Here is a 13,512-nt window from a genome sequence, read left to right on the forward strand (position 1 = left end):
TGCTCAGGAAACAGCACAGCTCAGGCTTAGATCTCTCTCCATGTACCTTAACACTCTGGCTGTTTTAATGACATTTTTATTGGCTCACTAACTGAAAGACTGTATAAACCAGCACATACATTCCTCTTTGCTCATTTTGAGTTAGAACAGTAACAGCAATAACTACACCACCAACTGTCTTTGTCCATCTGAAGGTTCACAGCATTAATGCATGACCAGATCCACTACTGGCTGCTCTATAAATGTGCTGTGTTATCAGCTTTCAGACTTAATTGAGCATTTGATTGTTTTCCTCTCTCTTCATGAGAGTTTTATAAATTTATTCCTGTCCAAATTTTACACTTCACATAATGGTTACCAAGGTCATGGTTTGGTGATCGCCTTAAAGAAAAACAAGTTATTTGTTACCATTGTATTTTTTAGATCACAAAAATGTAACATCTTAAAAACAAATGGATTATTACTTACTCTTCCAAGGTTTCCTTCAAGTGCTAACTTATTTCTCAGTGACTACCACTACTACATGTTTGAGGTTATTGTCTGGAAAAGATCAATTTCCTGAACATGGAGTAAGTGACTGTTGGAGGTTACAAATCACAGACCCTTCAAAGTTTTGGGATTTTTAATTCTTATCAGTTTGTCAAGTGAAAGAGCAACATCTGAGTAGAACAATTTAACAGATGGCTGGCACTGCTGTAGTTGCTCCCTCAGTCACAGGCCATGAGGTGCAGTGATTCTGCAGCTCATGTGTGTGGTACCTGGCCTTGGTACAGCTCCAAACACTCCTGTCCTGTTTTTTGCTTGCTCGTTGCTGTTATAACAGTAATTCTAATACTAGCTCCTGTGCCTGCTAAGGAGAAATCCTAATCCCACGTTACCTTTATTTAGTGTTTGATTCAAGATCCTCCTAGTAAATGAAAATAACATCATGGAAGTATGATCTCAGAAGTACTACAACAGAACGATGTTACAAATCCAACATTATATTATCTCTACTTCCTTTGATCCTCCAACAGAGACCTGGGTTGTGAATCCAGACAGAGTTACCATTCAAGGCTGCATTCCCTTCAAGTAGAAAAAGTATTTGTGCAGAGCTAATCCATCACTCATGAAGAATTTTTATTCTTTCTGCACTTCTTTTCTCCTAAGATTCAATTTCTACACAAGACTCACTAAAAACAAGACAATTTGAGCTTGACTAAAACACACTAGATGTCCCAGAGGCCCATGTTTTACAGTGAAGAAAGGTTTTCCCATTACTCTTCAAAAGAAAGACCTGAGCAAAGTCACTGAAAGGTAATTTTAAAAAGCTCACATTAATGACAGCTTGAAAAACAGATATCCAGGGATGTCTCCTCAAGTTAAACATCAACAGTATAGTTCTCACCAGAGGCACTTAAAAGCAAGACCTCTAATCCTCACTGCTAGTTTAGCTCTTTTTAGAGAATCTTCACGCTTCTTAGATACTGGGATGGAGAAGAAAAGATGTTTGGATATGGCAGTTGGGTAGAGCTGCTCACGGTTGGGTCTCTCCCACCAAAGCTTAGATCTAAGTTTAAGTTGGATTTCAGCTCACATCCTTATTAAGAGAGAAATGTGACACAAAAATGTCAGGGTGTTCCTACTACAGCCAGTGATATAGCCTGTAAGAGCAAGGCCGTGATCTGAAAATTCGGGGCTAATCTGTAGTATCATGCTTTTTAAGTCTCTCTGAGAATGGTAAGTGACAGCCAGCCTGATTTTTACATGGTTATGGGTCACGAGGAGCTATTTCTTTTCTGGTTGCCTTCACAAATGCATGCACTTGTCCTGATGACCTCTGCATCGTGACAGAAGCAATTCAAAAGCAAATCACTAGTCAGTCATTCCAGCAGGAGCTACTCAGGCAAAAAGAGAAAATCTCCTAACATTTAAGTTGAATCACACAGTCCAATCGTGTCCCTTGTTTTTGGGTTGGATTTTTTTTAAGTCTTCATTAATGTTAGTTATTAAATGTTAGAAATGAATATGTGAAAATATAATGCAGAACACAATTGAAATGCAGAAGCTAAAAGAACACCATGCTATCTCAGCATATCACAATCCATGTGGTCTCTCTCAGCTTCAGCACATCCTGTTCCAGTAGAAGAAATCCTGTAATTGGCTGGGTTTGCTCTCAGGGAAAATTTCTTCCTTGCCCTTAAGAATTACAACGCAGTGAGTTACTCTAAAGTTTGCTACTGCAAATGACTAAGCCCTTTTCATTTATTTCCTAACACTTTTGTATTAGAACTCTGGATATTACTGTTAAATTACATTGTCTTACTGAAAAGCCCCATTACAAATGACATAAATCTGAGGCACAGGAACAACTGCTCCCAGGACAGTACTAAGAAATCCCCTTCCAATAATTTTGCATTTGCAATACTCTGTTTCTGAGAGCACTGAACACGTTCTCTTCTATGTCTTCCAAACCACACAGAGTGTGAATTCCTGTATTTACTCCTCTATGCTTTTTTTCATTGGACACCTAGCACACAAAACAAAAGTTGCATTCAGGAAACCCATCGGACTTGTTTGCATTGCTAAATCTCACTGATTTCATTGCCTTGGGGAATAAAACCTGTGGAGCACATCCTGCGTCCTGCATCTAAGTCCAATTTTGTAGATGCAATGTTGAAAGGCAAGTCCTGCTCTGTTTGTATGTGGGCAATTGAGCACGTAAACCAGTGGATCAGTTATTGTCTCATAGGGTGTACACAGAATGCCATCATGAAGAACCATGAAGTTGTCCTCAAGTCAATTTGAAATCAAAACTGTTTGAGTCCTGCAGCTGAGTCCTCCTGGCTGTGTCTTCCCTTAAGTGGTCAGAAAAGAAGAAATTATCTTCCAGGATCACTCACCAAATATTAGCTTAACTCCCTATGGTTCTGTCACCTTGTACTTTGGGAATGATGGATTTCCTCAGGAAACCTTCCAAGTGTCTGTCCGCTCACAGGACACAGAAAACATTGTCTACCTACATGTTATAGTCACAGCTGGCTCAATGTGGGTTCCAACAGGAGGAGCACATTCTCCCCCACTGATATGTGGAGAACAAAAGGGAAATGTAAACTCCCTGATGTGTTGGAGAGGAGGTGGCTGAGGAGGGCTGAACAATATCTCAGCAGCAGGTCTCCTGCATGCAGAGTGGACTGCATGAGGAAGCAGTTCCTCCACTTTGCATCCTTTCTCTCCCCTAGGCAAGGCTGGAAGCCCACCAGGGAAGGTCCTTCTTCACAAGCAACCAGTGACAGTGAACTGAAACGCCACTGAGGCACTGCAGCACAGGGAGCTTTCGCTATGACAATCTGCACAGGCTGCAAAGTAATGTCAGTCATTTTAAAGGTATCTAAAGCTGGGATTTCACTATTAGGAAAACTGAAGGATACACAATATTCTCATTCCTGTACATGCTGCCACAACAGGGAAGTCACTGGACGCCCTCCAACCACAGAGCAACACGGGTATTTCTGCTTGAAGCCCTGACTGTTCTTGCAGCTTCTCATCAACAGTAAACATTGGCTTTCAGAAAGACAGGGGATGAATAATTTCTCTTTTAAAGTTTTAGAAGAGGAGGGTGAGTGAGCGGAAATATACATATCACCAGGGAAAAGAAACAAATCTTTGTTTTTCTGCAAAGAATAGATAGAACTGATTTCTCTCAATAAAGACAGTGTCATCAAAATGATTTGCAGGAGCACCATCAGTCTATACACAATTTTAGATACAAAAGTAGAAGCATTCTGATTCTACTTTCCCCTGCATTTTGATAATGCCAAAAACATTATATCTCAGTGATAAAAACTCAAAAAATTTTATTTTACCATGAATCATACTGACTGTAATGTATCTACTCTAGCACTGAATTGAAGTATGGAATACCGTATCTCACAGGATTTTGTTTATACAGAATCAGTCAATTTTATTGTGGCAAATGTCACACACTTTTAATGTGTGACATTTAATGTTAGTGTCATACAGAGCCTGGGAAGCCTGTGCTGAATGCAGTTGCTCCAAATGTGAGATGTAACTGCTTCTACAGACATGCCTGGGACCACTGGAACTACAACACTGCAACTGAAAGGGATTTGAGATACAAAATCACCTTTGTCATGAGCAGGTTAGCACTGAATAAAGCCAAAACAACTGAAAATGAAACAGTCTGTATTGCCACCAACAAAATTAACAACTGCATTAAAACACATATTGCAAAAACCATGGGAGATGGCTGCAGAGAAAGCAACCTTATCCCTGCAGATTTTTACATCGTGATTTAGTTCAACATTCTTGTTTGGCCTTTCTTTGGGTCCAAACCCAGACATTCAGCACTCAGAAAATGGTGCAGCTTTTCCTGGGATGATGGGTGCATTCTGCAGTCCAGATTGTAGGCACTTGAAACAAGCCCCTCAGCTACCCCTAACACCCTCTGAAGTGAGAGCACAGAGGTTGTGCCACAGATGAAGTTTTACTGCCAGCCCTCCAGGCTGCCTAAATCTGATTTGGAGTTGCTGGTCATGTGCTCCACAGACATTCAGAAGCCAGAAGGCTTAAAATCTACTATTGGTCTATTTTATTACTGCTCAGAAAGTAATATCTCAGTATTTCACCAATGGCTCAGCAAAGGCTCAATTCTTCTGTGCATGTCCATACCAATGCTGCTCTCCATTAAGAACTGTGCAGACAGGGACACAGTAAAGGAAAAAGGATACACAGATTTCCTAACTTGATTTGTCGGCAGTTCTCTGGCATCAAATGCTGGTATTAAAGATCTGCAAACTTATTCCCTCATAGGCATTCAAGGCCCTCACTCCCTTTTTATTCTGCATCCTGTACAAAAATCAAGGCTTAGCTCCATCAGCCAGTCTGGTGACCACAAACCTCTACCCCCTGCTTTCCTGCACCCACTGAAGGCCCAGACTTTCTACCCTCCTGATTCACATTATGGGAATTGAGTTATTTTATTTCACCAACAGTTAATTAACAGCAAATGTGCACTAATATTTTTACTCTTACTGGTTTTATTCTTTAAATGCTCACTAGAGTTTCTCTTGGAGCTGGGACTAGTTAGAAGAAAGGTTTCCAGGAGCAGTCCCTTGATGAGGGCAAATTTGGGCTAAACTTGCTGAGATTTTTTCCCCATCTTATCTTCTCTTCTTTTACCAGGTTAAGATTTAAGTTGTCCCAGCTTTTGTTCCCTCTTAAAAAACAGGCTTTTAACACAGAAAAACAGATGTATTTGTTCAGAGAGAAAAAGTAGCACATAATCTGGCAAATGGCTGTCCTACATACTCAGAACTTTAGGGCCACCCTATGCATTTAGATCTGGTTGAGTTTCCATGTTTGGTTTTGGAGTGCTCATCTCTGAATGCTTCAGTGAAGAAGCTGTGATCCAGAGTGCCGATGGGAACATCCCAGAACATCAAACCTCTGTAAAAGAAATGTTGACAGCTTTATCTGAAAGTAGCATTGCTGGGTGCTGGAAGATTAATGGTATATCCAGGGCCTGTACTGCAAAGAGACCTCCAGAACACAGCCATTTCCCTATTGGGCAGTAAAGTCATGATACTAATGATGCAATGAAAAACAGATTTATCCAAATCTCTGATTTTACACAGAAAAGGCACCCAAGAACAAAGAAGATTCATAGAATTCACAAGGATTAGCTAACACAGCTCAACTCTCCACTTCCTTAAAAGTCCTTGCAGAATTAGGACCCTTTAATATGTTACATCCATGCTTAATACTGGAGAAAAATACCACACTTTGGTTTGCATTTGAGTGTCAGCTCAATGCTAAAATGTATTGTGAGAAGGGAGAAGTAGGTTTTAATGCAACAATAACTTCCTCCTATTATACACACCCCCCCACATCTGTCTAAGCAACAATGTCTAACTGGTTAATAAAGGAGAGGAAACATTTAAATTATGATATCAGACCTTTTCAGCCTGGAGAAGCAACCTCTTATTATGGTTGGTCTAATACTCCTTAATTTTATTCAGTATTACAGGTTCTTTTACAAAACAGACATTATGATTATTGAGATGACAATTCTGCATAAGAAAGAATTAACTGACACATTTAATTTTTACCCATCTCCAAATCACTGTCATATCAGCCTATCCTTCACCTGCTCATACCCACCCTTTTCAAGCAACTTCTGAAAAATTCCTTCCAATTGCTTCATTGATACTCATGCCTTGATCCTACAAGCACACATGAGCAACCAGATAATGCAGCTTCTTGAAAAATAGGTTTGGGGGTTTTTTATAGAATTGTGAAGACATTCAACAAATAAGAAATTCAGTGAAAAGTGCAGTTGATATTTTCCCCATACAGTTTTTTTATGTGTCATGTTGTGTTGACTGGGAAAAAAGTAACAAGCTGGGGGAGAGTGAATTAGCAAAGCTCTCACTATTGCCTGTGATATCCTTTATGTACAACTTACTGAAAAGCCTTGGTGTTCAATTCCCTTTTATCAGAAAAGATCTTCACAGCTCGAGACTGTCCTTTCTTTCAAGCCATAAACTGCTTCTGGGACAAGGATCCCTTGTCTCCCCTTGGTCTTAGCACCACATCCAAGAATCTCACTTTGCACACTTTTGCAAAGACAAGTACAAATAACAGACAAAACAGTTCTAAGGCAAGAGACTTGAAGTAGTGGAACTCAGCACAGCCTGGCCACTGGGACATGCAAATGTGGGACTTGACCCTTTGGATAGCACAGGAAATTGCACCAGGGCTTCACCCATCCTTAGAGAGCGGTTAGAAAGACATCAATTCAGAATTGAATTGATCCTGATTTTCTCTTAGAGAACCTAAATGAAAACTTCTTTCTTGAGAAACACTGCAGAAGTTTTAAATTTATCTTGAATCAAAAGCATTTTTCTCCCCAATTTTTTTCTTTCAGCTACCAAACCAAAAGATTCAACTATGCATGCAACCCTAAACCCAGTGTTGCACACTGATGGACACATTTCCAGTGCATCGAGTTCTATCTCTGTTCACTCAGTCTACAAAAGACAGCATTTGTAACAGAAACTGTTAATGCTTCTAGAAAATAAAATCATATTCTAAAATTACTGCTCTCATTTGTGACCTCTTAATTCTCATAAAGCAGGTGATCCTGGTTAATGACTAAAACGCAAACATCTGCTTATCCCCCTCCAAAAAATGGATTAATAAGGCTGAAATTACACAGTCAGTGATGTGGATAGTCTCCCACAAAAGTGTGATCATCATTTCAGAACATAACATCTAGCTCAATTTTAATGATATTAAAATCAATTACTATTGCTATTTCCTCTGCTATTTTAAGCCACCCAGGGTTTCATAAACAGTAACAGCAAGGATACGTTACCCCATTTTTGGAAGAAAAAATAATTCAGTAAAGGAAGAAATATAGTCTTTTATCTGTAACCGCCACACATAATATTCTGCACTCTGACATAAATATGAAAAAGGAAAAAATATCTGTAATTATATAAGAAAGTTCTAGTCAAAGCAGGAAAACTGCATAACTGACAAGGAAGATCTTGTTGCTGTATAATGCCTTCCAAGAAGCATGTCATATAGTTTTTAGCTGACAATGAGGAGAAGCCATGAATTATTCAAGAACTTGCCCATTTGTTACCAAAACTACTTTGTCATGTAAATGAGCAGAGTTTTGAAATTTCCTGGAAAAAAGTACGTCCCAGAATTTGATCCAAGATCAATTCTTCATTGTTCACAAAGGATTTGCATTAAAAATATTCAGAGTATTAAACTAGTAACTTGATCATCACAACAGTGACTTCTTATGAAAAAAGGACAGCTCCCTCGAGACATGTAAATCACCATCTTACCGTAACATTTCAAAATCAAGGAGTTCACAGCACACTCAACCTGTGACAGAGCAGCTAATAAAAGAATAACTCCAAAGGCTGCCACACAGACTTAATGGTAAGTTTGGCAGATGCATCTGATATTTAAACTGGACGTTGGTGCCCAGTAGAACCACCAGGCCCCACGGCACAACCTTTGATTTCAGCAGCGTTCCTCGGGATCAAAATGGTCTGAGGCAGCTGAGACAGCAAGTCAGCAGAGATGGAGAGAGAGCAAATTCTGGGTTCTGAACAGTGCTGTTATTTTGCTGCAATATTTGATATTAAATTCATCAAACATGTTTAATTTCAGTATGGAATAGCAGAGAAGGATGATGCAAGCTTCGTTCTCTGAAACTAAACAGTTTAAAACCAAATCATATAAAGTTTAATTCAGAACTGGATCATTTAAGGAATATTTATTCATTCATTCTTAAAGAATTCTACTTTTTTTATCTTCTTGTTTTAGGCATAGAGCTGACATCAACATCCACATGATGGAAATCACGAGCTCCAGCACATGTTTAATTTAAGGCTCATCCAACAGTTCCAAAATACTTCTGAGACATGCATTTTGGTGCCTTACCAAATGAGGTCTGCTCAAATTTATGACAAATCATAACTGTATATTAAAATACACATTTCTTCAAAACCAGACAGAACTGTAACTCCCCATGTCCTAACCCCATCAGAATAATTCAAACTGTAACTCTCAAATAACTTAGAGGATTTGAAAGAGAACATTACTTAACCAAAATACTTCATGATTTAAGAAGTATCAAGTTCTGAAGATTTATGGCAAATTGAGAATTTGCAAATGTTGGACTTAAAAAAAAGAAGTAATTAAGTGAAAGCACATTAATTACAGCTATTGGACAAGGTAACTATAATTACTAGGGAAACTAATTTTGAGACAAAGCATTATGTGACATATATAATTATGAGAATAAAAATGATTATGTATTAGCTGGATGAATATCTCGATCCTGATAGCTAAAATTAAACATATTTTTAACCAAGACAATCCATACATTCTTACTTAGAATACCCACCTTAGAACACATGTGTAGAAACCACTGTCTTGCAACTCAACCGAGTGAAACCATATGGAATCTTCATCCTTGCTCATCCTAACTTCGGAAAATATAATGGGTTCTTCTAAATCTCCTTTGTTTTTGTACCACATAAGCCTAAGACCTGTGCTTTGGGCCATGCTATAATTAGTTCTGATATAGCTGTAGAAAAGGGCACATTTCACTCGGACTGGTTCACCTGCCAAAGCCATGTATGTCTTGAGATCCACTGACCAGTCAATGCAACCATCAACTGAAAGCAAAACAATAATAAAGAAATATTAGACACAGACATATTTTCCAATATAGTTCAAGGATGCTTGTGAAATACAATGCAATACACTAAAAGAAAAGAACCTTTGTTTTATGGTAATACGAAAAACGTAAAGCAACTATTGGCAATTAGGGTTTCATACACCTTTTTTCATTACATGTAACTGTGAATTTGCAGGCAATAAATAGAACACATTGAGCCACTGAACACTTCTTTAGAATATCATTACTTTCATCTCCAAAGCACTAATTTTTTATTAAATAAACTAAATGTTTCACCTTAACTATTTGCCGCTGGAAACCAGTTTTGAAATCTTTATTTTGTTGTTGGAGGAAAATGTACATTGGCATCTGATGTCAATCTTATCCCTTAAAACTTTTCCATCCACCTCTGCTAATTACGTTATGCAAAAAAACCCCAAATAACAGATGTGACATTTATCATTTTCTTTTCGAGGCAGTTCCACAGAACTTTTTTCTTTTTACAGCCTACTCACACTGTAGAGATGTGTATTACACACAACAGGATACAATTACTACTTGCTGCCTGTACAATCAAGATTAATACAGGAGTTGTACAAACAAGAAAAGAGAACTTTTGATGTTCTGTTCAGCAAAAATTTTTGAAACAGTTTTCTTGATATTTCACTTGTAAAATTAATATATGTCAGCCAGTTAAATAAAAGATTACTTCTCCCTACAATTTTTTCTCCCTTTATTATTATCTTAGTTACAATAAAATCCTAGAACACGAATACGTATCCATGTGTAACTTCCCCCTCAATTATCAGAGACCTTCTAGTTCAATCTTTCTCATTGTTGGAAAAATTGTAAGTTTGAAAGTCAACCAAGAACATAACCAAGGACAAAGAATTCAAAGGCAGATCATCAATAGGCAAACACATTACCTAAAATTAATAGACTTCATTAAATATGTAGTTTCCAGAATTTATTGATCATATTCAGCTACAAGTAAGTGGAGCATCTTTACCCTTCATGCAGCTACCTCAAATTCAACCAAGTAATGCTCAGTTTGCCTCTTCTGCATTTACAACATTAATTCTCAAACTATAAATGTTGGATATCCTTATACACTCTTGATTTCATATACATCTTCAATAGCATGCACTCTTCAAGTGATTTTTTAATTTACTTCCTAAACAAATGCAGCAAACCAAAATTTCTACACATGGTGAAATATCAGGTCTGGTCCTTTTTTTAGCAGTTTTTACAGCCTTTAAATTATGTCTGACATCTTTTCAGGCTTCTCTTCCATCATTCAAAAGTACCTGTGATAAATGGAGGGTTTTAATTTTCCCATTGCCATAAATCAGCTTTAACTGTACTGTGATCACATGAGCCATGCACCTGAACCATATTTTACACCTGTTGACACTGACCACTTTCATACTTTTCTGATACATAACTTCCATGTAACATCTTATTGCAAAACAAACATTACTTGTAAAAAAACCCCAAACTAGCATAAGCTCAGGAGGGAAGGGGAACCCAATACTCAAACTTATGTTATGTACCTACGGTCACGAGGGTATTGGCAGGCAAAGGGAGGTCTTAGAACACCTTTACCCACAGGGTGTTCCCTGCTCCTGCCCCCACCCTGCTGGCAGGTACAAACACAGCAGCTGGTTGTGCCAGCTGACTTCTCATCAAGAAAAGTCCCCAAACCAAATCCTTCACCTGATGTTATGTACACACAGTTTTGGTTAACTTCAATTTTCATTTTCATTTTGATGAAAACATCCCGTTGATTTAAACTAAAATTCATTGCTTCTTGCTTTTAACAGCTGCTGTTAATGACATCAACTGAAGGGCCATCAGCAATTTACTGACTTTTGTTTTCCTCACTGCTGCAGCATCACTGCTTCCTCTGTGTTCACCCTCTCACACTTAGTGCCACACACAACAGGACAAGTTTGGATAATAATTAATTGAAAATCCTGCACAGAAGTATTTGCTCTCAGTGCATCCCCTCCAGGTTTATAACATCCTTCACTGTGACCAAAGCTGCACGTTGTAACTTGAACACGCCCTTGTCAGGACCCCAGGAAACACCACACTGGCCTCTCTCTGCATCACTGTTACACACACATGGGCAACCAGCAGCAGAGCTGGTTCTCCCAGTCCTACAACCCCATCCAATCCACTTTTATGTTAAAGCCCAGTTCTGACACCGTGAATTATTTTATAGAGTGGACTGAAGTCTTTTACATCGAGCAGGTATCATTGTACTCCATACAGAGCTTCCTCACAAAACTCTGTGCTTTTTATAAGCACTGCTCTTTAGGCTGGTGTGATTTACAATTAAAGAGCAGCGCAGAGCTCACAGTCACTTTCTCTCAGTGAGGGATGTGAAAGGCAATGCTGAGCTCTCCAGATGGCTCACCTCTTGTTCTCCACGACACACAGATATTCTCAAAGGCACCCTTCCTCCTGCACTTTAGCAAAGACACAAAAGTCTCAGCTGAAATGAATAGGGGTGCCCAGAACTGGAATTCAGATCCAGACTAATTAATCCTGTCAATCTTGTGTCAATCGAATCCTGTCACATCACCTAATGCTTTCAAACCTGTGCTGGTTCAGCAAAGTTAAACCACAGCAAAGAATAACTGACATTCAGACACATATGGAAAGCTTGAGGGTCAAGCAGAATGGTGCCAGTTTTTCATTTATTTCACAGAGCAGAGTCACAATTAGGAGGAGTTATGGAGTCAGGTACTGACCCAATATGGAAATCCAGCTTTGGAAGCTGAAAATGCCTCTGATTCCAGTAAAATTTCTCCCACATCCACATCAAACAACTTGTCGAAGCACAGCTCAAATTAATGCTAATCATCCTTCAGTGTCATTCATTCTGTCTCATCTTCCACTTTGATTTGAAAACTTCTTCTCCCTTCTAGTGTGCACTTCTCTACTGTTTTATTTTCAAAATTTGACTTGTTGAAGTGGAATAGATGAAAGGCATTTGAAAGATTATTTACAAGCAGGTCACTAGAGTGGCTAAAATCCATCTCTAGTTGCCCCCAGAGGAGAACAAGACAGTAGTGCTGGTGCTCTGTTGGCCACTGCCAGCGCTCTAGTCGGCACTGAGCACAGTGACCTGAGCCCAGCCCAGCACCTGCATCTCGAAGAAGAAATTAAAGAAAAGGAAATTTACACAGGAGACCCTTTTCCCATTAACAGTGTCCAAATGGAAGAATTTCAGCAGCCCACAGCAAGGCTGACCCCAACACAGGGAGCTGGATGGAGGGGAAGGTGCAGGCAGGCTGTGCCTGCCCATTGCCCCTGCCTGCCCCCGCTGCTCCCCTGCAAGAGCTCCCTCCCTGCAGCCTGTCAGGAGGTGGTAATTACAGAGGAGAGCACACAGGGAATGGAGCAACCATTCATTACAGGGTTGGTGACATCTGCAGAGGGGAGAAGTCTCACAGACCTCCTTGACTAAATCTTAATTATCGAAGAAAGACTAATCAAACAGGAGATGACTTTTTTCCCCTCACTCTTTTTTTTTCTTGTTAAATACACAGTCAAGAATGTTTCCTCTTACGAAGCTGTAGAGGCTAAAATCTAGGTCAGGCTCCCTGCACTCACATGGAAGCTGGAATTTTTCCTCTTGCCGTGCTGTCAGTCACTGGAGCGTGAGCATTGTTAGATTCTTTTGGAGTATTCTCCAAGCTGTCATTACAAATGACTGGAGCTGCTTAGGTGGAGTCCAGCACTCCATTATCCAGAACAAAGTTTGCTGTCATTTTTTTGGGGCTGGCTCTCAATATGTAATATAATCAGGGTGGTAAGAAGAGAAAAATAATGGCACTAGAGAGAGGAACTTACTACATAATAAATGTATATAAGCTATTCCTCTGCTACCCTATAATCACCTGGTAAATGCCTGACTGAAAGCCAACTCAAATTAAATCCTGTATATTCTGGGTGTACTTTAGAAACCTTCAATAATTTTTTGAAATATTTTTTATTTTAAATTTGGAGCACTGAGAGAATATGGAAAAAAACTGTCCCGTTTTTAGCCCAGGTTCCCGAGGAAAAGCGGTTTGTCCATCAGTCAGTGTCCCCACTCCCTCAGCGTAACTTCTGCCCCAAGTGACTAATTCCACCCTATTGTGTAGAACACAAAAGTGTTCAGGTACACGAGAGCCCTGCACGGGTGCAGGAGAGAGTCCCAGTGTGTCCCCCGGGGCTGGGAAACACAGCAGCAGTGAATCATGGCAGAGCCCCACTGAGCCCATCCCAGTTATCTATCCAGGCTAATGCAA

General features: G+C 39.4%; 1 protein-coding gene across 11 annotated transcripts in view; it reads right to left on the reverse strand.

Moving 5' to 3' along the window:
- IL1RAPL2 (interleukin 1 receptor accessory protein like 2) overlaps positions 1 to 13,512 on the reverse strand; it is a 431,040-nt gene that overhangs the window by 173,441 nt on the left and 244,087 nt on the right. For all 11 annotated transcript variants that reach the window (XM_039387783.1, XM_027716577.2, XM_027716576.2 and 8 more), the window contains one exon: positions 8,933 to 9,206. In XM_039387783.1, coding sequence (XP_039243717.1) covers positions 8,933 to 9,206 — 274 coding nt within the window. The remainder of the gene's footprint in view (positions 1 to 8,932; positions 9,207 to 13,512) is intronic.

Source organism: Pipra filicauda, unplaced genomic scaffold (assembly GCF_003945595.2).
Source record: "Pipra filicauda isolate LSUMZ 115617 unplaced genomic scaffold, ASM394559v2 scaffold58_size5111680_pilon, whole genome shotgun sequence".
Classification (NCBI taxonomy): Eukaryota; Metazoa; Chordata; class Aves; order Passeriformes; family Pipridae; genus Pipra; species Pipra filicauda.